Below are 26099 nucleotides of genomic sequence, written 5' to 3' on the forward strand. Positions count from 1 at the left end.
TTGAAGATAGGAGCTGTATAATTTGTGATCTTGCTTTTGTTTGGCTCTCAGTGTCAAGGTTCACTTGAATGGCAACATGACCGATCTAACAGAGGATGACCAACACCCATAGGACCATTTCCAAGCTTGTGTTTATGTCTTCAGGATACCAGGGAAGGAGATATGTATTATTCATAGAGGATTACTTAGAAGTCACAACACAGTAAAAGGCTCTTCTGCCCAATCTGCCCATGTCAATGTTTATCCTAAAACCATAGAATCCCTATTGTGCAGAAAGAGGCCATTTGGCCCATCAAGTCTGCACCGACTCTCTAAAAGAGCATTCCACCCAGGCCCTCCCCTCTACCCTCGCTCCATAATTCTGTGCATTTACCATGGCCAATCCACCGAACCTGCACATTTTATTTTCCCTCTATGTGGGAAAATAAATATTCATATTTATCTATCTTGCCCTAATATCCCCTCAATCAGTATTCCTTCCTATACCTCTCAAATCTAAAGTGGAAATTTGATGACATTTCTGCCTCAGCCAGTTACCCATGAAATGAATTCCACAGCCTCACAACCTTCAGTATAACTAAATTCCTCCTGCTCTCTGTTTTAAATCTCCTGCATCTAATCTTTCATCTATGGCTGCACATTGTAACCCCCTCAATACTTGAAATATCTACCCATTCTTTCAAAATTATAGCCATTTCTGTCAAATCACCCTGGAATCTACTTTGAAGGCTTCCTTTCTATTTATACTTGCTCATACCAGGTAACATCTTAGTGAACCTGGAACACAGGAATGTCACATCTCTCTCTCTTAACTTAAATAATGGATAATCAAGTGCTCTACAGCCAATCCCTCCATCATGGCTGCAGGGGGACAGACTCATGTGGCATTGTGGTGATATTATTGGACTAGTAACCCAGAGGCTCAGGCTAATGCCCAGGGGACATAGGTTCAACTCCCACCATGGCAGCTGATGAAATTTAAATTCAATTAATAAATCTGGAATTAAAAGCTGATCTCAGTAATGGCGACCATCGATTGTTGTAAAAACTCATCTGGTTTACTAATGTCCCTTCGGGGCCCTTACCTGGTCTGGCCTACACGTGACTCCATGTAGTTGACTCTCAACTGCCCTCTGAAATGGCTGAACAAGGCACTCAGTTGAAAGGCAATTAGCGATGGGCAACAAATGCTGTCCCTGTCAGTGATGGCCATGAAAGAATCAAGAACAATCCAGAGAATGAATGGGCCACTTGTGTTTAAAATGTCTTTGAGACAGGCACAATACATCAACTCCAACAATACAGTCACAGACAACTTCCACACTTATTCATGAAGTGATCCCATACAATGCTTTCACAGTGTCTATAACGGAATGTGTGATCTGGGTTTTACATTTACAATGGGAGGTTTTCTTCAGTGTACTGGAGAAGTATTTCTATCTGCCTTTATGTTTTGTGCAGTCTGTTTTTCTGTGCAAGTTATGGAATTGGGCTTTGGGTGCAAGCCCTGGTGCCAGATTTTCACCAAGTCAATTAAAGGTTTCCTTTTTTAGTCCAGAATCCTCAGGTCCATTCTTCACAAACCTCAAATATACACCACAGCTCAATGAAAAGATGAGCTGGCCTTGTTAAATCAGGTTTATAAATTCCCTCCCTCATAATTATAGAACCTATTCCACCCAGCTTGCTGGTGAGATTGTCATTGCACCGGTCAGTCAGCTCCATTTGGGTCCCATGCCATCCACAGTAAAAGTCCAGCCACAGAGTGCTGCCAGAGAAACCAGAGTCAGCCGAGCGCCTAAATGGAGAAGTTATAGCCCGACACAAACTTCCAAACTGTGGGAGCTCCATTTTGGAAACTGTGTGCAAGGCTGCAATATTCTATCAGGACATGGTCTCTGCCAGACCCCCACCACAGCTTCTTGTTCAGAAGGTTCAGGTAATCGCTGAAGTTCCAGTAGCCATTGTCACAGTGTTCTGACAGGGACCTGTGTACTCTGTGACAAGGTGGATTTCATAGCGTAACTCAAAGAATCACTTGAGTTCCAGGTTATAATGGAGCCAGTGGCGGTCATGATGCTGGAACAACAGGTTTTAGGTTGGAGGAGGGGTGGGGCGGGGGGGGGGGGGGGGGGGGGGGGGGGGGCTGGTGGTTAACTCTGCCAGCATTGTGTTGGTTATTTAGCTATCTTCACTGATTGCCACCTTTCACCCTCCCTCAACGGAAGAACTGACGCTCCTCCATGTTGAGGACCATTTGGAAGAAACACTGAGGCCTCCAAGGCACAAAATGTACTATGTGTGTGTGTGTGTGTGTGTGTGTTGGGGAGGGCGGGGGAGGGGGGGTGGGGGAGGGGGGGGGGGGCTTCAATGTCTATCGCCTGTAGTGGCTCAGTAACACCACTACTAACCGTGCTGACCAACCCCTGAAGGCCAGGTCTTCCAGACTGGGCCTGCAGCAGCTGTTGAGAGAACCATCTCAAGAAAAAATCTACTTGACCTTATCCTAACTCATCGCCCTGTCCATGACAGTTTTCAAAGGAGTGAGCGCTGCACAAATGCTTGTGGAGACAAAGTTCCACCTTCACACCGAGGGCACTTATCATCGTGTTGTGTGGCACTGCCACCGTGTTAAATGGGATGGATTCAGAGCCGAGCTAGCAGCTGAAAACTGTGATCCAGGAGGTGCTGTGAGATATCAGCAACTCCAGAACTGTATTCCACCACAGTGTGTAACCCCCATAATACGGCATATTCTTAACTCTACTGTTACCATCAACCTAAGCAATAACCCTGGTTGTTGCCAATTGCAGCACCAGACATATCTAAGAATGTGATGCTAACCTGGTGAAGCCAAAACACAGGACTACATGCATACTAAAGAACAGATGTAGCCTGCTATACATAGGGCTAAGCAATTCTACAACCAATGGATCAGATCAAAGCTCTGCAGTCCTGCAACATCCAGTCGTAAATGGCGGTGGAAAATCAAACCATTAACAAGTGGAGGGGGTTCCTTCAACTTCCTCATTCTAAATGTTGAGGGAACCCTACATGTGAGCACACAAAACAATCTTCAGCCAGAATTGCTGAGTGGATGATCCATCTTGGCCTCACCTTGAGTTCCTTGCTGACTGCTCTTAACCATTAGTAAACTTATGGAAAGTGGCACTAACAGCACTGTCAAGCGGCACTTACTCACCGATAACTTGTTCATAGATGCTCAGTTTGGATTCTGCCAGTCACTTGGCTCAGTCTAAATATGAATAAAAGAGCTGAACTCCAGAGGTGAGATGAGAGTGACTGCACTTGGCATCAAGGCAGCATTTGACCAAGTATGACATCAAGAAGCCCCAGTGAAACTGGAGTCAATGAGAATCAGGGGGAGATGCTCCACTGGTTGGAGTCATACCTGCACAAAGGAACATGGTTGTGGTGGCTGGAGGTCAATCTTCTCGGCTCCAGGATATCACTGCAGGAGTTCCTCAGGGTCGTGTTCTAGGCCCAACTGCCTTCAGCTGCTTCATCAATGACCTTCTTTCCATCAAAATAGAAGTGAGAATGTTTGTTGCAACTCCTCTGATACTGCTGAAGTCTGTTTCTGTTTTGCAGCAAGACCTGGCACATGTGGCTGCTAAGTGGTGAATAATATCTGTGCCACACAAGTACCAGGCATTGACCGTCTCATTGGCAATGACTCCCCAAAGCCTATCCACCAAACGCAAGACAGACACCAGGAGTGTGATGGAATACTGTCCACTTGCCTGGATGAATGCAGCTCCAACAACACGCTAGATCAACACTATCCAGGACAAAGGTAGCCTGTTTGACCGGCACCCTATCTTAAACATTGATTTCCTCCACCGCTGTGGCTGCATGCGTACAGGATGCAGTGCAGCAACTCGCCGAGGCTCTTTTGACAGCATCTTCCACCCAGAAGCATAAGGGCAGCAAGAGCATGGGAACACCATCAACTACATTTCCTCTGCAAGTCACACTGTCCTGACTTGGAAATACATTATTGTTCCTTCAGCATCGCCATGGTAACAGCCTCAAACTTCCTTCCTAACAGCACTGTGGCGGTACCTGCACTAATGGACAGCAGCAGTTCAAGGCAGTGGCTTAGCACCATCTTTTCAAGGACAATTAAGGATGGACAATAACTGCTGGCCTCATCAATGATGCCCACATCCCTTGAATGAATTGAAGAAAAGATTTGAAAGCAGGAGATGATTGAAGACTTTTGCAGAAATTGAGTTGACAGTTTGCAGTACCGTGTCTGTGATGGATGCGATGAGCAACTCCAGCTACCACAACTACATGATACAGAACACAGAGGCTGCCAAGCTGGATCTGGACTCCTGTAACACAAAGGACAATGGTATATGCAATATTATCCCCAACATTGCACAACAACGGCACAATAAACAGCAAAAAGGAGCACATACCTTTGTTAACCTTCTCCTTCTCATTGGGTGCCTTTCCCTGAGAAGGTTAGACCATTGATAGTAGTTAGGCCACTGAAACCCTACTGTGTGGAAGGAGGCCATTTGGTCCATTGAGTCTGCACCAACTCTCCGAAAGAGCATCTCATCCAGGCCCATGCCCCTGCCTTATTCCCATAATCCCACACATTTACCATGGCTAATCCACCTCACCTACACATCTTGGGACACTAAGGGGCAATCTTTGTGAGGAAGCTGGAGCACCCGGAGGCAACCCACTCAGACACTGGGAGAACGTGCAAACTCCGCACAGACAGTGACCCGAGGCCGGAATCGAACCTGGGACCCTTGCACTGTGAGGCAGCAGTGTTAACCACTGTGCTGCTCTTTTCTTTTAAAATAAGTATTTTATTATTGCCCAAGTATTACCATAGAATCCCTACAGTGCAGAAAAAAGCCATTTGGCCCAGCAAGCTCGACTCAATCCATCTTCAGGTGTTGCCACTGCCTCACACAAAAAAAAATCAGATCCTGTGAACAAAGAAACCCATGTTACTGGAGAAGCATTGGTCAGCTTGTCACTGTGGTAATTCTTGACATAGTTTAGAGTTTTATTACCTTTTGTGGTTCCTTGAAAGCTTTCCCACAACAGTGAGTCCTTCCTCTGCATTGAAGGAGTAATCGACTCTACTCAATATGAGCAGCCGGTCAGTGTTTGCAATGTTGATGCTTTCTTCTGGAGCCGAGTGCACTACATCAAATGCTGGACCTCTCCAACCAGATTACTCTCCAACATCCCTGGACAAACAATCCACTCTTCATTGTGTTGTGTTCCATGGTTAACTAAGGTGGGTGAAGGTGCTCTACTTTCCTGGGCAGTTTTAGCAGTGGCTTCCTTCCACAAAAGTGCTTTCTATCTCCACCAGTGAGAAAACCATCTCACAACAACTTTTCCCAAACCTCCCAAGCAGAAGGAATACATTTCAAATTCCCAGTCGTGAAAAACGACAAAATATTGGTGGTTCCGAGGATCCAACATCTGGATGGTTGTGGTTCTTGTGTAGAATAACACCCATGGGTCATGCCTTAGACCTTGTGACTGAAAACATGCATGATGAAGCAGGGGAATGGTTGGTGATACTCCCCAGTAAAAAATCACAGCTCAATCAAACAATCCTTTCTTCTGGAACTTACTTTACTTTTTCATAAACTGATGGGACGAGTGTTGGTGCTTTATTCCCAATCAGCTGGTCGCTGTTAACAGACTGCATTCATCACCAAAACGCCATGCAACCTCCTTAATAAATGCTAGCAGACACTTTAATGGGCAGTCACTGCTCAGTGAGCCTCTGGGTGATCATTACTACAGCTTGTATCAAATCCTTCACCACGAAGGGATCTTGCATTAAACGTAGACTAAACCAACATTGCAGCTTGGCTTCCTCGGAGAATCTTTTCTTTCCAAAGTATCCAGGGAAAATCGATCCCATAATATCTCTGCCTTTCTGTCTCCGTTCTCTGATTCTCTCTATGTTTCTGTCTCTCTCTGATTCTCTACCTATCTGTCCATCCATCATTCTCTCCGATTCTCTCTCTGGCTGTCTCTCTCTCTCTCTTTCTGATTCACTCCTTGTCTCTCTCTCTCTCACTCACTGATTCACTTTCTGTCTCTCTCTCTGAATCACTCCACCTTTCTCTCTCTCTCTCTCTTTGATTCATTCCTGTCTCTCTCACTCTCTCTCTCACATTCTCTCTCTCTTTCTCTCTCTTCTCTTCCTTCCTGGGGGTAATTTTGATTTGGTAACAGTTATTTAACCTTTGTGACCCATTGTGGTATCAAGTTCTTTGAATCCAGTCAGAGCATGGGTTGGATACAGTGTTAAGCTCCCTCTACACTGTCCCCATCAAACACTCCCAGACAGGTACAGCATGGGGTTAGATATGGAGTAAAGCTCCCTCTACACTGTCTGCATTAAACACTCCCAGGACAGGCACAACAGTGTTAGAAACAGAGTAAAGCTCTCTCTACATTGTCCCCATTAAATCCACTCCATCAGCGCTCCGAAAACTAATGGTATTTGCTACCAAATAAACCTGTTGGACTTTAACCTGGTGTTGTTAAAACTCTTACCCCATTAAATACTCCCAGGGCAGGTACAGCATGGGGTTAGATACGAAGTAAAGCTCCCTCTACACTGTCACCATCAACACTCCCAGCACATGTATAGCACAGGGTTAGATACAGAGTAAAGCTCTCTTTACACTGTCGTCATCAAACACTCCCAGGACAGGTACAACATGAGTTGAAAACATTGAAACAACATCAACAGGAAGTTCTTAGTGGACAGTCAGCTAGACATTAACCTTTTATTTGCTATATATGGATTGCACAGAATGCTGACCAGAACATTCCTCCGATAAATGAGTTGGGTCAATATCAGTCCGATCATTTGTGGACAAGGGCCAACAGTGAAAAGTTGTCAATTCCACACCAGTTGCTGCTGCCTTTGATGCAGCCCCTTCACAGAGAAAGGCTGATACGTGAAGTTGTAAACCATCACACTGCTGGAATAGGATTGGGACTCAGGGACACTGAGGCGGCGTGAGGCAAACGGCCTCATTAATGTATCTGGTGATTTGGAATGGAAGTCCTGTTCTCGAGACTGTGGCCTAACATTGGGAAGGGCAGGTGGAGTATTATTGTGTATATACTTGACTTGGGGGTTCCTGAGGTTGACCCGGATCATTTCATTCTCCCTGTTCATTCCAAAAATCAGAAATGGGAACAGAAAAAGGTAACGGCACCATCATATATCCATAGTCTACAGCTCTGATTCAGGACACCCTGGCCAATCTCCACTGAAAAGAACAGTCGCTCAGAAGGTTCATGAGGTTCTTACCAGCAGGGGGAAGCTCATATTCCACTTCAAGGACCACCCGTTCCCCCACGTTCTTCAATAAGCTGATAATCTCATTGTGCCGTAGTTTGGTCAGGTTGATCCCATTAACGGACTTGATGTAATCTCCAATGTTCAGCTGGTCGCTCCTACAAGGGGCGGGTGGAAAATCAGACTGGTGAAAAGTTGCTGGCACCACATGGTTACAAATGCATGGAAGGCAAACCTGCACAGAATTCCTCACACGGTGAGCTCCAAGATTCATTCATCACGTCAGCTGGATAGAGGATTCCCAGCTCAACCTCTGGGCCAGAGGTAAATCTCTGGATCCACAGGCCGGAATGAAAATCTTAGGCCTGCCCTGATGACATTTGGAAACTCTCCAGGTCTGCAAGTCTAGGTAAATATCTCAGGCCTTCCCTTTGAGATTTGGCTAACTCCGTTGACAGGTATTGAAGGAGAAATTAATGAATGTGCCTTTTTGCTCAATAAAGAGCAGTTAAGCTACCCGATGGCGCACTGACAGAATATCATGAAAGACCATTCCTCAGCTGATATACCTGAGAAGTTTTCTCACATGCTCTTGAAAGGGAAAATCTGAGTATCATCCAAGCTCATCCAAAAGATCAGGACATTAACATCCACAGATCTTGCAATCATAAAAGCTCTTTTTCCCACCACAGAAACTGACTTCACAGCTAATAAGTTTCTGTAATGGAGGCAAAGGAGATGTCTAATTTGTACACTGCGGGTTACACACAAACAGACAAGCAGATAAATCACCAGATCAACTGTTTAAGGTCTTGGTTGTTGGGGGCGGGGGAGGGGGGGCGGGGGAGGGGGGAGGGATGTGGTAAAATTGACCAGGATACTGGGGAGAACCTCTTTGCTCTTCTTTGTGTTAAACAGTGAGCAGGACTTACTGAGGGAGAAGAGGAGCTCAATTTACAGAAATAGTTGAAGATTCAGCATTGGGATCTCACTCAGAAGGGTCAGTGAGTAAATTCACTGGCTATTCAGGTATTGAATTATTTGCAACATGGATCATGACCAGTGCTGAATTCTTTGAGCTTATCAAGAGCAGCCTTGGGAGGTGGTGGAGGGTGGATTTAATCAGTCTCGAGGTCTATAGGACAGAAATATGCGAGTAATCTACCTGACTCCGACTGTTATTTATTGCCATTTTGTGGATAGTATGAGGGAAACTGGTGCGTGTGCAGGCCATTCAGCCCCTCAAGCCTATTCCAGCACTCAGTTAGATCTTGGCTGCTCTGTGCCACAGCTCCATTTCCATTAGAGCATAACTGACTGGTTGTGATGCCTCCTGCAGGGGAATATCCTGGTGTCACTCCTCCAAGTTCAGAGATGAGAAATGGGTTCCTTCGAGAGCACCTTCCAAATCTGCAGCCTCTACCATCTCGGAGGAGATGCATGGGAAGACCACTACCTGCAAGTTCCCCTCCCAAGTCACTCACCACTCTTCCTTGGAAATATATCACTGTTCCTTCACTGTGGTTGGGTCAATATTCTAGAACTTCCTCCCTAACAGCACTGTGGGTGTACCTACAACACAGGGGCTGCAGTGGTTCAAGATGGCAGCTCACCACCTCCTTCTCAAGGGCAATTAGGGATGGGCAATAAATTCTGGCCCTGCCGGCACCCCCGACATTTAGTGAAAGAATAAATTAAAAAGTCACTGGAGGAATGACACTGATGGAATCTGTATCTCAGCTCCAGGGAAATGGGAAGAGAAATGGAGGAATAATTTAAAACAGGAATTGGCTTCTCTCCACCTGACTATTGCAGAAATGTCTAAAAAAAAAGCAATCAAGCATTTAATTAAATTCAAACTGTTTTTTTTCAATGATAAATTGATTGAAGAGTTTTTGTTTCAGCAGATCCAGTGCTCAGCACAAAGTGAAGGAGGGAGAGGAGATTGGGCCAGAGTTCCCCATCACTAATCAAAATACTTTTATGTTGCAGGTTGTACAACAACAATAAACGGCCTGAGGATTTTCAACACTGGGGGAAAGCTGAACATGTAACAGAAATCCACATGAAACAAGTTAATCTGGAGGAGGAGTGTGTGATTCGAGAATTTCTGCTTTGCTCTGTTATTTTATTCCAGCCTCTGGCTCCTTCCGCTTTTCTGCCGTAGGTGCTCACTCCTCCCATGGTGCAATTCACCCAGATGCCAACTTCTCCCATGGTGCAATTCATCCAGATGTCCACTCCTCCCATGATTCAGTTCACCCAGAAGCCAACTCCTCCCATGATTCAATTCACCCAGACGCCAACTCCTCCCATGATTCAGTTCACCCAGACATCCACTCCTCCCATGATTCAATTCACCCAGACGCCAACTCCTCCCATGATTCAGTTCACCCAGACATCCACTCCTCCCATGATTAAGTTCACCCAGACGTCCACTCCTCCCATGATTGAGTTCACCCAGATGCCAACTCCTCCCATGATTCAATTCACCCAGATGCCAACTCCTCCCATGATTCAATTCACCCAGACGCCAACTCCTCCCATGATTCAGTTCACCCAGACATCCACTCCTCCCATGATTCAATTCACCCAGACGCCAACTCCTCCCATGATTCAGTTCACCCAGACATCCACTCCTCCCATGATTAAGTTCACCCAGACGTCCACTCCTGCCATGATTGAGTTCACCCAGATGCCAACTCCTCCCATGATTGAATTCACCCAGATGCCAACTCCTCCCATGATTCAATTCACCCAGACGCTCACTCCTCCCATGATTGAGTTCAACCAGCTGCCCATTCCTCCCATGATTCAGTTCACCCAGATGCCCACTCCTCCCATGGTACGGGCTATGCCAAGCATGCTCCGCCAGTGCACTGGCCAACTGAGTGTTCTTCACAGGCAAGCTGAGAGCAGGGGAGTCAGCTATCAGAGAGAGATTCTCCAGCCTTTTTGTAGTTCATTGATGTTTTGTTGGGGTGCATATTTTGAATGCTTGCTGCTCTCTCTTTCTCTCTCTCTTTCTCTCTCCAGGGTGAATCACTCCCAACATAATAAAAACTTGCTAACTGGGAGCAGGTTTGGAGAATGGGAACAGAAGTCACCTGATTCTCCGCCTGCATTCCGATCACCTGAGATCCTGCAGTGGGAGCTGAACTGCAATCTGTCTCTCCTTTGGGGAATTGCTTGGCTTTAAGAGGGAGACTGGAGTGGGCCATGAACTCACGCCCGCTGACTCACTAGTGGCACAGATACCCTGTGAGCTGTGAGAGTCAGCAGAGGCCCAGTCAGTCACAACCTGCCCTCTGAGTCACCAAATCGTGGATTGAAATCCCACGATGGCCGGGAGCAAATAAAGTTGGGATGTTGCTTCAGTGCAATACTGAGGGAGCGTGCACTCTCAGAGGTGCCATTTTCAAACAAGACTTTAAGTCAGCTGCATTGCACATGCTTTACTGAGCATGCTTTTGGGGGGCGGGGGGAAGACATACAACAGGCCAGATGCCCACCCACCCCTGAGCTCAACACCTCAGTATGAGGTATAGGAGGCAAAATTGACAGCCCGCTTGGCATACTTAATTAGATAATTAAGCATCCATTAGGCTTGTTACCAAGTCAATTTTCCCTGATAATACGCTGCCCACGCCACATAATATTTGTCATAGGCAGCAGAACATGAGCGGATTTTAAATAAAATCTCCAGAGGTCTGAAAGGAAGGGGGGTGTTCTACCTTTGAGGGCCTCCCTTTGTGGATCGGAGTGTTGCTCCCCTAATTTAAACCCCCCCCCTTTCTTCCAACCGTCTGCAGCTTTAAACACCCCAAGCCCCCTGTCACCCCTCCTCGACCAATATCCCAGACTTACCTGTTCCCAGGAATCCATTGTTCCTTCTTGTTCCCTGTTGCAGTCCTGGCAGTGCTCACTAATGCATCCTTTACGCATCAGGGGCTGGTGGGAGTTATCAGATAACTGGACTGGCCAGTAACTCCCGAGAACCGAACTTCCTCCCGCAGCAGACACCATCACTTGGAAGTTCCCCTCCAATCCACTCACCATCCTGACTTGGAAATATATCACCATTCCTTCACTGTCGCTGGGTCAAAATCCTGGAATTCCCTCCCTAACAACACTGCAATGGTTCAAGAAGGCAGCTCACCAGCACCTTCTCAAGGGCAATGAGGGATGGGCAAAATGCCGATCTAGCCAGCAGCATACACGTGCCAGGAAAGAATACTTTTTAAAATCTCACCCGTTCCTTGGTCAGCCCATCCACAGCATATTAGTGGCTTTGGTTCAGCTCCACATCAACTTTACTTCTAGGGGTGGGTGAGCCAGCTGCAGCAACCACTCCCACCCCCCACTATCCCTATAATATTCAGCCCATTAAATATTCAAAATGGCCAGAGTTGTCCATGCTGCTCACACCAGCACCTGGAGCTGATACGGGTATTGCCCAATCCACTCTGCATGTCATCAAATACAAGAATTCACCTTCTCTTGCAGATATCTGAATCCACCTGTGGGATAGGACACTCCACACATGTTTCAGACGAGGAACTGTTATGCGTTATTACCCTATTATTATAAAAGAAAAAGCAATGCGGATGTAAAATCAAGTTCCAAACCGAATATAACAATGGAATCAATTGATTCTCTGCCTTACCTGGCCGCTAACCCTCCAGGTCGTAGGTTAGAAACTCGTGGCTTGCCATCTTTGTCAGTCCCACCGGATATTGTCAGCCCCAGAGTGCAGCCTTCTCTCTTGATGAGTTCCACCACCGTGACTCCCTTCAGCTCCTCTGTTAATGGAGACACAAACAGCGATATTCACACTGGTGTTTGACTGTCTCACCCGCAATCAGACCCACCGATTCACAAGACACTGAACTAGCCCAGTTAACCCACTGTGCTCTTTGAATTAGGACCATTCACTCTGGTCTGAATATCCAATTCCTTTTGAAAGCTAGAGGATGCAGTGGCATAATGGTATTGTCACTGGACTAGTAGTCCAGGAACCCAGGGTAATGCTCTGGGTTCTTGGGTTCAAATCCTACCATGGCAGGTGGTGAGATTTGAATTCAAATTTTTAAAAAATGCAATTAAAAGTCTAATGATGACCATGAAACCATTGTCGATTGTCATAAAAACCCGTCTGATTCATTAATGTTCTTTAAGGAAGGAAATCTGCCATCCTTACCTGGTCTGACCTACATGTAATCCACAGCAACTCTTAAATGCCGCAGGGATGGGCAATAAATGCTGGCCCAGCCAGCGATGCTCACATCTCATCAACAAATAAAAAAGTTAGGATTGAATCTGCTTCTCCCAATCTTTCAGATACATTCCAGAGAATAACAACTCGCTGCATTAAAAAACTAATTCTCTCATCTACCCTCTCGGGCTTTTGCTGATTATCTGCTCAGGTTAGAGCGGTGTTCACATTGCACCAAGGCAGTAATAAGGAGATCAAATATTCTGGTCTAAAAACAGATTGGCAACTATACCTGAGAATGAGGAGCAGTCTCCTGCTTTTCACCTCTTGGATTTGAATGAAAGTAAATACAAAACACAACACTCAATGATCTGACATGGCCAAATGCTGCTGGAACTCTGCACCAAAGATGGCAGATGCTGGAAATACTCGGCAGGTGGGGCAGCTTCTGCAGAGAGAGGAACTGAGCTAATGTTTCAGGTCAACATTTGCAATATGAACTCTATTAACCTTTCCACAGATGTGGCCTGGCCTGCCTGAGGAATTGCAGCAATTCCTGCCTTTGTTTAAAGTTTGTGCACCTCTATCATCAGGCAGCAGGGCCTGGGCTCTGACATTCTACAATCAGTCAATGTGCAGCTTAGGGAGCTGCACCACTGCCAAAGGTCGAATAAACTCAGGCCACAGAGCTCACCAAGTGCTGCAAAGACACGGACTGCCCAGAGGTGGACACCCAGTGTCTCAGGGTGGCATCCACTGTGCCCTCCATAAAATCTGTGCCAAATACGGGCACTGACACAAAATATGATGCAGTGCCATCCACAATGTCCACTTGCCATTAAGAGTATAGAAACACAGAGGGACCTAGGTGTGCAAGTCCACAAATCTTGAAGGTGGCAACACAGGCGGAGAAGATGGTGAAGAAGGCATATGGTATGCTTGCCTTTATAGGACGGGGTATAGAGTATAAAAGCTGGAGTCTGATGATGCAGCTGTATAGAATGCTGGTTAGGCCACATTTGGAGTACTGCGTCCAGTTCTGGTCGCCGCACTACCAGAAGGACGTGGAGGCTTTAGAGAGAGTGCAGAGAAGGTTTACCAGGATGTTGCCTGGTATGGAGGGTCTTAGCTATGAGGAGAGATTGGGTAAACTGGGGTTGTTCTCCCTGGAAAGACGGAGAATGAAGGGAGATCTAATAGAGATGTACAAGATTATGAAGGGGATAGATAGGGTGAACGGTGGGAAGCTTTTTCCCAGATCAGAAGTGACGATCACGAGGGGTCACGGGCTCAAGGTGAGAGGGGCGAAGTATAACTCAGATATTAGAGGGATGTCTTTTACACAGAGGGTGGTGGGGGCCTGGAATACGCTGCCAAGTAGGGTGGTGGAGGCAGACACGGTGACATCATTTAAGACTTACCTGGATAGTCACATGAGCAGCCTGGGAATGGAGGGATACAAACGGTTGGTCTAGTTGGACCAAGGAGCGGCACAGGCTTGGAGGGGCCTGTTTTCCTGTGCTGTACTGTTCTCTGTTCTTTGCTGACATGGTGAGTTCAGAGACACAGCCAGTTCAAGGGAGGGAGAGCAGTTGGAGAGGACATTGATACCCCGACCCTACCTCACACCCCCACCCCATCTCACATCCCCAACAACTCTCCAGCCAGTTGTAGGTCCTCCATTGTGGTTTTTCTTTGCCTCTGTTTCACTCAGAGGATGATCTGTTGTCCATCAGTCAGTGAGTCCTGTGCGCTTCTGGGCCTAACCTCGGCTCTCAGTCAGTCAGTGTTCCCCAAGCTCAGTCCCCACCTCGCCACCTGACCAAATCTCTGGTTTGTGCCCCTGCCACCCAACCTCCTCCCGACCCCCTCCCAGTCAGCCAAGTCAACCCCCTCCATTGAGTGCAGCATCCACTCGGTGGCTAGGGGGTCAGTGCCCTGAGGAACGGGAAGCTGAGGTAAGGATGGAACACTCTGGTGCCACACTGAAATCCGTTCCCTACCTGGTATGCTCTGCCTCCTCGAGCACACTGTCGTTTCTGCTGCGGCCGTTTCTTTCCTCCCCTTTGCGTAAGGACCGTCATCTACAAGTAAAATCACAAGGCTGGAGTTAGACAATAATTCACAGCCTGGCAGAGATTTCAGTGCCACCCGTTCTGCTTCCACATTCACACCTTCCATCCCATTCGCGCCGCAGTGAGTTGTTGCAAGCAGAGCTCCCCCAAGCTGTGTTCATAGCACAGCCTGTGAGCCCTCGCTCACTTACAGTCATGCAGCACGGACACACCTGGCCAGCTGTGGCTCAGCTTGCCAGCACCCTCACCTCCTAGTCAGGTGCTTGTGTGCTCCAGCCCTACTCCGATGAATTGTGCGCAAAATCCCGGCTGCAGTGCCCCACCTAGAGAGTGCTGCGCTGTTGGAGGTGCTGCCTTCTGCACGAGGTGCTGAGCACGGCTTGGCTCAATCCTCTCAGTTATTTGTTCACACAACAACGTCCCGCAAACAGAATGTGATGATGATCAGCTAATCTGATTTACTGATGTTGGGTGTTAAGGGAAAACTTTCATTTATATCACAGTTTCCAAACGTCTAAAGTGTTTTACTGCCAATTAAACGTTTTTTGAAATTTGTGGGAATGTAGGAAATTCAACAGCCAATTTACACTGAGCAAACTACCAGAAATAGCAATGTGACAATGGCCAGATAATCTGCTTTCCTCTTGTGACATTGAGGAAGAAATATTGGCCAGGGCACTGGGGGTACATCCCCCTCTCTACTTCAAAATAGTTCCACAACAACTTCTTACATCCACCCGAGCAGGCAGGGCCGCGGTTTAATAACTCATCTGAAAGACAGCACCTCTGGCAGTGCAGCACTCCCTCAGGACTACAGCAGGACAGGTGAATAGAGTAGGTAAGAAGACATATGGGACACTTGCCTTTATCAGTTGCGGCAAAGAATGTAACAGCAGGGAGGTTATGTTGGAACTGTACAAAACGTGGCCACAGCTGGAGTACTGTATGCAGTTCTGGTCACCTTGCCATAGGAAGAATGCACTGGAGAGAGTGCAGAGGAGATTCACCAGGCTGGTGCCTGGGATGGAGGATTTGAGCTATGAAGAGAGGCTGGATAGGCTCAGGTTGTTTTCTTTAGAGCAGGGAAGGCTGACGGGGACCTGATTGAGATGTATACGATTATGAGGGACATGGACAAGGTGGCCAGGAAGCAGCTGTTCCCCTTGGTTGAAGGGTCAATGATGTGGGGCATTATTTTAAGATGAGGAGCAGGAGGTTTAGGGGGGATTTGAGGAAAGAATTTTTCAGCCAGAGGGTGGTAGAAGCCTGGAATGCGCTGCCTGGGAGAATAGTATAGGTGGGAAACCTCACAACTTTAAAAAAATACATGGATGAGCACTTGAAACGTCGTAACATTCAAGGCTATGGACCAAGTGCTGGAAAGTGGGATTAGTGTAGATTTAGTATAGTTTTGTCGGTGCAGAGTTAATGGGCCAAAGGGCCTCTTCTGTACTTTACGACTCTATTAGATAGACCTTGGCTTGGCGCCTCATCCAGAAGGTGACAGCCAGCCTGATTCAGAGGCTCCACTATGTCCAGGAGATTGCAAAAAGGAAGTTGCCTCTACTTTAATGATTAAACCTCACTTAGCTCTGCAGAATGGTCAGAGCTTTCCTTTCTCTCATAGCCAAGGAATGTAGAGAAATTAAGTTCTCTCATAGCAAAAACTGCTCACAAATTTTTTTTTAATGTGTGTCTGAGTGCTTTTCATTTTGTCTTCCATAAAGGGATGGGTGACACCAACTCTCCTGGATTGGAGGACAGTCTGGTATGGGGGTGCAGCCAGGACTCTGAGAGCATGGGTGCTTGCAGGTGGCAGGACAAGGTGATCCATAAAGAGATGGAATACTTTTCTTTCTTGGGTGAGGTATTGAATATAAAAGCTGGGGTGTAATGATGGGACCGTATAAAACACTGGTCAGTTGGAATTTTGAATTCAGTTCCGGTCACCACATTACAGGAAGGACAGAGGAGATTTACAAGAATGTTGCCAGGGCCTGTAAACTGCAGTTATGGGGAGGGAATGGAAAGGCTAGTGTCTCTTTTAAATTCATTTGCGGGATGTGTGCGTTGCTCGCTAACTCAGCATTTATCACCCGTCCCTAACTGCCCCCCATTTCAGAGGGCATTTGAGAGTCAACTACATTTCTGTGGACCTGGAAACCAGACGAGGTAAGGGACGTTCGTGAACCAGATGGGTTTTTACGACAATCAACAATGGTTTCATTGTCATTATTAAACTTTTAAGTCCAGTGACAATACCATCACCCTACTGCCTCTCCTCATTTTCATTAGGGTGGATGTGATTGGCACCACATCTACAAACATCCACTCCCTCCACCACCGATGCTCAGTAGCAGCAGTGTGTGCTATCTACAAGATGCACTGCAGCAATTCACCAAAGATCCTTAAACAGCACCTTCCAAACCCACAACCACTTCCATCTAGAAGGACAAGAGCAACAAATAAATGGGAACACAACCACCACACATTCCCCTCCAACCACTCACCATCCTGACTTGGAAATATTCCTTCACTGTCACTGAGTCAAAATCCTGGAATTCTCTCCCTAACAGCACTGTGGGTCGACCCACAGCAGGTTGTCTGCAGCGATTCAGGAAGACAGCTCACCGCCACCTTCTCAAGGGCAACTAGGGATGGGCAATAAATGTTGGGCAGCCAGCGACGCCCATGTCCCACAAATGAATGAAAGAAAACCAAATTGAGATGTACAAACAATGAGGGGCCTGGATATACAGGAAAGACATGTTTCCCCAAGCTGAAGGTTCAATTACCAGGGGGCATAGATTTAAGGTGATTGGTAGAAGGAATAAAGCGGACATGAGGAAAAGCGTTCATACCCAGAGGGTGATGGGCGCCTGGAATTTATTAATTTGGTGGTTGTGGCTGAAACACTCAACTCATTTAAAAGGTCCCTGTATCTGCAAGGCTACAGAGCAAATGCAGGAAAGTGGGATTAAAATGAGGGGCTAGTTTCTTTTTCTTCTGTCTTGGTTAAGGCAGACATGGTGGGCTGAATTACCTCTTTCTTCACGGTAACTTTTCTATGGGTTCTATGGTTTAGCTCGGGCTGTGAGGGGGTTTGATACCAGGGATGTGAGAGTGGGCTGGGATGGGGAGGGGTTGTCAGTGATGTGAGAGCAGGAGAACAGGAAGAGAGCGGTACTGCACATGCACAAGATTTAAGGGATCAAGTTGCAGGTAAAGCAGCGTCCCAGCAACATTCGATATGGGATATGGAACAGTGGCATCAAATACAGGACAATCCTGTAAAATAGGGGATGGTTGGTCATGCTGGTAAAGAGAGGGAATGTATGTGGTGATATGTGAAATATTTTGGCCGCCACTAGATGGAGTAAGGGTTCCAGGTGGTGATCACAGGCCCAGCTGCTACCATAGAACTTGATATTTGGCAGTGAGATATACCCTCCAGGACATAGTGCATTTGAGATTCACTTACAGATGTGAGCAGAGGTGCTGAACCTGAGAAAATACATTGTGTAAAATCTCCCAAATGATGATGTGGAGCTACATCATTATTCTAGTTCCTGAAGAACACCAATAAATGGCGATAACCCAAGGACATCCTTTGGGAAAGGTAACAATGGTGAGGTGAAGCTTGCTGAGTCATAGCAGCTAACAAATCCAATTCACCAATCTTTACTTAGCAGCATTGATTCCTTATTGATTTTTGGTCCTGATTGACAGACTTAATGGATGACAACTCAGGACATGCAGATGTTGTTTCTACTTTGGAGGGTTGTTTGACAAAGTGGAAAGGATTCACAATCTCACAGTCCTCAATGTGAACACTCCTGTTTTGTGCCCAAATATCTGTATCCCGGCCGACAGTCTGATAGAATGGGAGGATTCCCATCCCCATCCCACATCCCCGGGAATGAGCGGGGAAGAGACACCCACACCCAATTAATGTAAGTATATCAGCCCAGAGACTGTAGCCAGACCTCAGGTCCCCATCAGCCGGGACAGTCTGGAGAGTGGTTTGACTCAGAGGAGAGAATGTTATGGCTAAGACAAAGTATATTTCTATCCAGATGATAACATGGTAACAGGCACTCAAGTGGTCAGATTAAATCAGGTTAATGAACCCATTAAAAAGACAAACAAAGCACTGGGGTTCATTTCTGGAGGGATAGAATTGAATTTCAGAGATGTTTCAAGTGGTATGAATACTTTGGCTAAAACACACTTGGAATACTGTGATCAGTTCTAGTCTCCATGCATTGCGGAAGCCACACACCAATTTATGCTGCCTGATGTGTACTGTTAGGACACAATGAAGCAGTCTTGTTGAAGTTACAAGGAAGTCCTGAACTATGTACATAAACTGTCCTCACTATGTTAAGGGCTGTGGGTTTTAAACAAAAAGAAAAAGACGTGGGCTTGAATTTTACTGCCCCGTGTGCCATGGGAATTGGAGCGGGCAAGGGGCGGAACATGGGAAGATCCATTTACCTAGGGTGGGATTTTATGGTTTCAGGATGAGTGAGGACGAAAAATCCCACTCGTGGTTTGCACACATAGATTCAAAATAACAATAACAAGTTTATTGTCGGAGCTGTTGCCTGTGCAGAGTAGAAAATAAAACTAAACCCTGGCTTGTGAAACACCCCAATAATGTCACTATCAAATCATGTCTACGGCCCTTAAAGCAATCATGCAACCATCTAAATATTTAACACTACATATTTACAGCAGAGGGTAAAGGTATGGAGAGGACCTCATACTAGGTCCTTGCATATTGCTACCAATCTCTAGATTGGCCTTAGTTCAAGGTCATATTCCTGTTTCTGTCACCATGTGAGAGTGACTCAGTCCCATGTTAACTCTTTAGGTACCAGATCCTTCTACTAACAAAAGATTCACATGAATAATACCAGAACACAAGAGGAAATACTTATCAGGAAAGGCTGAGCAAGCTGGGGTTCTTTCCTCAACAAAGACTGAGGTTTGGAGATCTGTAAGATTATGAAGGAGTTTGATTGGGTAGACAAAATTTCCACTTAGGGGGAGGCCAAAACTAGAAGGCAGCTCGTTCCTGGTAAATCCAAGAGTAGATTTACAGAGAGAACGCTAAGAATATGGCAAGAAGTGAGATGAAGCTGAAGTGAATAGTACAGATGAAGTTAAGGGGAAGATAGATAAAATTAGGAGGGAGAAAGTTATAGAAGATTGTGATGATAGGATTAGATAAAGAGGGGCAGCAGGAGACTCATGTACAACATAAACTCCAGCATTAATAAATCTGTTTCTATACTGTGAACTCTATGTAAGTTCACCAAAGATTTTTTAACTGGTTTCTAGATTAGGAATCAGACTCGAGCTGAAATCAATGGCCAGGGGCTATTGAAAATACATGGCCAATGTGATCACCTTGATAGGTTTGCAGGGATAGCTTTAATTTCATTATTATCTCAAAGGTCAAAAAGTGACTGGACACATAGATAACAGCATAGTCCCCAAAAGAAATGTCCCAGTCTACCTCAGGAAGAGGAACATAGGAACACAGGACTTTAGCAGTAGGAGGAAGCCATTCGGCCCTATGAACCTGCTCCATCCTGCAATAAGATCATGGCCGATCTGATTGTGGTCTCAGCTCCACTTTCCTGCCTGCCCCTAATCTCTTCATTCGCTTGTCAATCAAAAGCCTGTCTAACTCAGCCTTGAATAATTTCACTGACCCAGCCTCCACTGGGGGAGAAAATTCCACGTAGTCACCACCCTCTGAGAGAAACAGACCCTCCTGAATGATCCAGTTCCAATTTTAATGTTATTTCCCCATATTCTTGATAACCTAGGAGGGTTGTGAAATTTAGCACAAACCCAGAAGATCTAACAGATTAGTTGGAGGTCTGGCTCACTGGCCAGAGAAAATTCTTTTTTTGCCTTTATTATTTCATGGAATGTGGGCATCGCTGGCAAGTACCAGCATCTGGTGCCTTACCCTTAATTGTCCTTGAACTGAGTAACTTCCTGGACCATTTCAGTGGTCAGTTAAGAGTCAATCATATTACTGTGGATCTGGAGTCATATGTAGGCCAGACCAGGTAAGGACAGCAGATTTCCTTCCTTAAAGGACATTAGCAAACCAGATGGGTTTTTACGACATTACAGAACTAGCTTTATGTTCCAGTTTGATGTGTCAATGCCTTATTTGGGAGATGACTTGGATGGTTACATGATAATAGTGGCCACCTTAGTTCCTGCAAAAAGCATTGAAAAGGGGAAGGAGCTGAGAGAGGAAAAAGAAACCTCAACACTGGGAGAGAGAGACCAACAAGCATAGCCATTGAACTACTATAATGAAGCAGACTGAAAAAGGGCCACACCACAGTTCCTGTTGCAAGATGTTTCACTAAGAAGTCTGGAGGCTTGTATGGTTGAACATAAACACTTTATTGGTAACCAATAATTATATGCATCTCCAAGCTACAACCCTGTATGGGTGCTGTCTCCATCCTGGCACCTTCCAGACTCTACTACAATCTACTATCATGCGACTCTACATCATACTATGCTCAGTACAGTTCTCCAGCCCTACATTAACTCTTGCTCTGCTGAACACTCCCTTATATTATAGTTCCTTGAACGAGAACAAAATAAACTCCTTTCCCACTCTCTATCTGGTTCCATTTACTAAGCTACCTATGAAAGCAACCTCTAGCAATTCAACCATGGAAGCTATCACAGCTGCAGTGACATCTCTGCAACCTCAAGACCTTCACTTCAAACAATGCAACACCTTGACTTCAAAACATACCAGGTCTGCACCGACTATGGACTAATTTAAATTTTTGTTTAGAAGTATTATGTCTTCATCTATAACTCGTCTTTATGTGTGTATGTGTCAGTAACTTTCTCTTTTTGTAGGTAATTCCCGGAGTGATCCATCCATCATCCATTTTGGTAGGAATAACAGCAAAATGGACTATTATTTAAATGGTAAGAAATTGCAGCATGCTGCTGTGCAGAGGGACCTGGATGTCCTTGTGCAGGAATCTCAAGGAGTTGGTTTGCAGATGCAGCAGGTAATTAAGAAGGCAAATGGAATTTTGTCCTTTATTGCTAGAGGGATGGAGTTTAAAAACAGCAAGGTTATGTTGCAGCTGTATAAGGTGCTGGTGAGGCCACACCTGGGGTAGTGTGTACAGTTTTGATCTCTTTACTTGAGAATGGATATGCTGGCACTGGAGGGGGTACAGAGGAGATTCACTAGGTTGATTCCGGAGTTGAGAGGGTTGGCTTATGAGGAGCGATTGAGTAGACTGGGGCTATACTCATTGGAATTCAGAAGAATGAGGGGAGATCTTATAGAAACATATAAGATTATGAAAGAAATAGATAAGATAGAAGAAGGGAAGTTGTTTCCACTGGCGGGTAAAACTAGAACGAGGGGGCATAGCCTCAAAATAAGGGGAAGCAGATTTAGGACTGAGTTGAGGAGGAACTTCTTCACACAAAGGGTTGTGAATCTGTGGAATTCTCTGCCCAGTGAAGCAGTTGAGGCTACCTCATTGAATGTTTTTAAGGCAAGGATAGATACATTTTTGAACAGTAGGGGAATTAAGGGTTATGGTGAGCGGGTGGGTAAGTGGAGCTGAGTCCATGAAAGGATCAGCCATGATCTTATTGAATGACGGAGCAGGCTCGAGGGGCCAGATGGCCTACTCCTGCTCCTAGTTCTTATGTTCTTATCATCTGTTCTGTGGTTATTTTACACTCAACTGGTCAACACACACACAACATGCACACAATACGCATGCACACACACATACACAAATGCATACACACGCACGCACACAATATGCATGCACACACATGCATATGCACGCATGCATACGCGCACACATGAAACTAACTTTGGTAGAAACATGGAAACTAACATGGACAACAGGATATCAATGTGGGAATAAAGAAAGATCAAACTTCTATCAAGTATAAATCCTTGGTTAGACAAGAGTAAACTTAAGCAGGTTAAAAAGCTGGTCACAAACTAAGACAACAATACTAACTGAATAAAGAAAGCACAATGTAAAATACTTCTATGAAGACTCATCATAGCAAACAGTAGTCAGGGAAACAGTGGGACCTATGGAGAAATGGCTTGATAAACTAGAGGTCTTTAACCTCAAACGTTTCCCATCTAAAGAAATATTAACCAATAAAACAGATACTTAACAGACTAAACCTGTGGAAATGGATTCGGGATAGAGAAGTGTAAACGTGGGGAAAATGTTCGGAAATATGTTTCGAGGTTGGGGAAAGTACGGAGGTGCAGTATAATGTGAGGGATTACAACAAACAAGTTAAGTAAGACCAGAACTCGGTGCGAGACATCATTGACTGCTGAGTGAGAGTGGGGTATTATTCCCGTAGGAATGTTACAGGAATTCTACAGCAGTGTCTTTTCTGGAAATGTCCATCGCAACAGAATACTAAAAGTCCAATCCCGCAAGAATTCTTCCGCTGCAATTAGTATCTAGAGGAGCAATACGAGTCTCAGTTAAAAGGTCACAGAATTCAGCATCGTATTTCACAGGAAGGATCCATTGCATCAACTGCCATAAGCTCCAACAAACAGCTCTCTGAAATAGAATGTACACTGGCTCTGCTCAGGGTCTGTCTACAGAACAACTGCAGGTCATTTATCTTCAAGAGCAATATTCGAAGACAAATTGGACCCAGATTTAATCAATATCATCAGAGCTGAAGATATGGGACCAAATGTCTATGGCGACATTGGCACAAGCCTATAAACCCTGGGAGAACAAGCATTAGGCTCACTGACTGGCTAGGCACACATGATTCCCTCATCAGTTGATACTCTTTCTGAATATCTTTCTTATTCTTATTCCAAATTCTTGATGCTTAAGGTATTTATTCCAACAAAAGAAGCACGGCTTCGCTCTTCACTGTGACAAGTAGCTCCAGGACAGAACAAACTTGCATTTACACAGTATCTTTCACAATCTCAGCATATCCAAAATGCAATACAACCAATTAGCTATGCAACCAATGTGATAGTGACCAGATCACCTACTTTATTGATGTTGGTTGAGGGACAAATATTGACCAGGGGAATGCCAAGTCCTCTTTTTTAAATAGCCCCATGGCAACATTGACATCCAACAGAGGGCGGACAAGAGCCTCATTATAACATGCCACTTGAAAGACAGCATCTTTGACAGGGTAACACTCTCTCAGTGCTGCACCAGAGAGTCAGCTTGAGTTATGTGTGGGTGGCAAGGATGCTGCCACTGGGCCCAGGTCTGGTTCACGCTGCTGGTCTTTGATTGCTGACAGGCCATTTGAACCGAGTAAGAAGCTCAATTATTTCTGTTGAGTTTGTGCATGCAAATCAGCCCAGTCCATCGGCAGACATAATATTGACTCCTTTGGCTGTTTACAGATTGATGGCTTGAAAGACCCAAATTTTCCAGGAACTATCTGTGCCACAGCGAATGCATGACGTGATTGAATTTTTTGGTACTCTGGGAGTTGTGCCTTCTGCCCCTGCAGCTCGCTGACACGTGTGGAACCTGCAGTTATAAAATACCAACAAATGTCCCCCAAGGTGGTTCACTGTCTCTCCCTAGTGTTTCCTCTGCCCACTGACTCCAAGCCATCAATTAATGCCCGAGTTTGGGGATCTGTTATCTCACATTAGGTGTCTTCATAAAACAGACAATCATCTTTTGGACAAGATACTTAACTGAGGCTCCATCTGCCCTCACAGATGGTCATAAAAGATTTTATTTTATTCTGGACAATCCGCTTTCCAGCTGCTCTGGTCTCTATTTGGCCCCAGAAGCTTTTATGTCCAGTATTTTCATTTTGAAATGCGACAAGAACCTTAATTGGAGTTTGTGATCTCCCCCTGACCAATGGGCTTGGTATGTATGATTACCACCATGATCGATGAACCTCCAGCCTGTTACCATCTGGACTCTGACCCCAGCTCTCCTACCCCTGGTCTCAGCCTTAGTTTCACTCCAAGCACAACAGCAGCTTTGCCCACCTGTCCCCAAACCCTGACCCTGACACAGGCTCTGTTAAATCATGGGGCAAAGTAAAGAATCAGCCTCTTGAAATTAAAGGGGCCATGTTTGAGAGAGAGAGAGAGAGGCAGTGTGAGGTTATGCTCATTCTTCCGGAGGTCTGTCAATGACCAATCTACTCCATAGAACTATAGAATCCCTACTGTGCAGAAAGAGGCCATTCGGGATAGGGGAGTCACTGGCTAGTCCAGCATTTATTGGCCAACCCTAATTGCCCTTGAGAGAATAGTGACGAGCCACCTTCTTAGACATTTGCAATCCATGAGGTGTAGGTACACTCACAGTGCTGTTAGGGAGGGTATTCCAGGGTTTTGACCTAGTGACAGTGAAGGAATGGCAATATATTTCTAAGTCAGTATAGTGAGTGGCTTGGAGGGGAACTTGCAGGTAGTGGTGTTCCCAGATATCTGCTGCCCTTATCCTTTTAGATGGGAGTGGTTGCAGATGTGCAAGGTGCTGTCTAAGGAGGCTTGATGAGTTTCTGCAGTGCACTTTGTAGATGGTACACACTGCTGCTACTATTCATCAGTAGTGGAGGAAGTAAATGTTTGTGGATGGGCTGCTTTGTCCTGGATAGTGCCGAGCTTCTCGTGTATTGTTGAAGTTGCACTCATCCAGGAAAGTGGAGAGTATTCCATTACACTCCTGACTTGTGCTTTGTAGATTGTGGACAGGCTTTGGGGGGTCAGAAGGTGAGTTACTTGCCGTAGGATTCTCAGCTGCTGACTTGCTCTTGTAACCACAGTATTTATATGGCTAGTCCAGTTCAGTTTCTGCTCAATGGTAACGCTCAGGATGTAGATAGTGTTGCTGTGTGAAAACTGGCTAACCATTTACAACCTCCGTTACAACAATGCCTTCACTTCACAACAAGTATTTAATTTGCTGTGAAGAACATTAGGACATCCTGCAGCTCTGATAGTTACTACATAAATGCACTTCAGTGCAGGTAGAAGGTGACAATAATAGATTTAGATGGGGAAAGATGGGAAGAGGCTTGACTGGAGTATGAATTGCTTGGGCTGAATGGCCTGTTTCTGTGCTGTATATCTGATATATTGCTGTTTGTGGGGCTTTCTGCTTCTGCGCTGGCTGGTCCAGGATTTTCAGATATTTGCGATAAACAGAAAAAAATTCTTGGGGTTACCAAGAGCAGAAACAGGGAACCTGGCCCATGAGTGATAACTCGGATACAATCTTTATTCTAGATGTGAAGCAGATTGTGCCAGCGCGGCTTAATGAGAGTGAATCTCGTCTGCGATCAGCAGATTCCAGCTCTACTATTGACCTGAGCACACAATCCAGGTCGAAATTCATCACAGTACTGAGGGAATGTGATATTGTCGGAGGTGTTATTATTTAGATGCAATGCTAAA

General features: G+C 45.6%; 1 protein-coding gene across 1 annotated transcript in view; it reads right to left on the bottom strand.

Annotated features, from left to right (window-relative positions):
* Positions 1-26099, bottom strand: part of grip2b (glutamate receptor interacting protein 2b) — a 322627-nt gene that overhangs the window by 251896 nt on the left and 44632 nt on the right. Inside the window, exons 2-4 of the mRNA XM_078203128.1 lie at positions 14552-14632; positions 12000-12135; positions 7346-7491 (exon numbers count right to left, since the gene is read on the bottom strand). Coding sequence (XP_078059254.1) covers positions 7346-7491; positions 12000-12135; positions 14552-14632 — 363 coding nt within the window. The remainder of the gene's footprint in view (positions 1-7345; positions 7492-11999; positions 12136-14551; positions 14633-26099) is intronic.

Source organism: Mustelus asterias, chromosome 3, assembly GCF_964213995.1.
Source record: "Mustelus asterias chromosome 3, sMusAst1.hap1.1, whole genome shotgun sequence".
Lineage (NCBI taxonomy): Eukaryota > Metazoa > Chordata > Chondrichthyes > Carcharhiniformes > Triakidae > Mustelus > Mustelus asterias.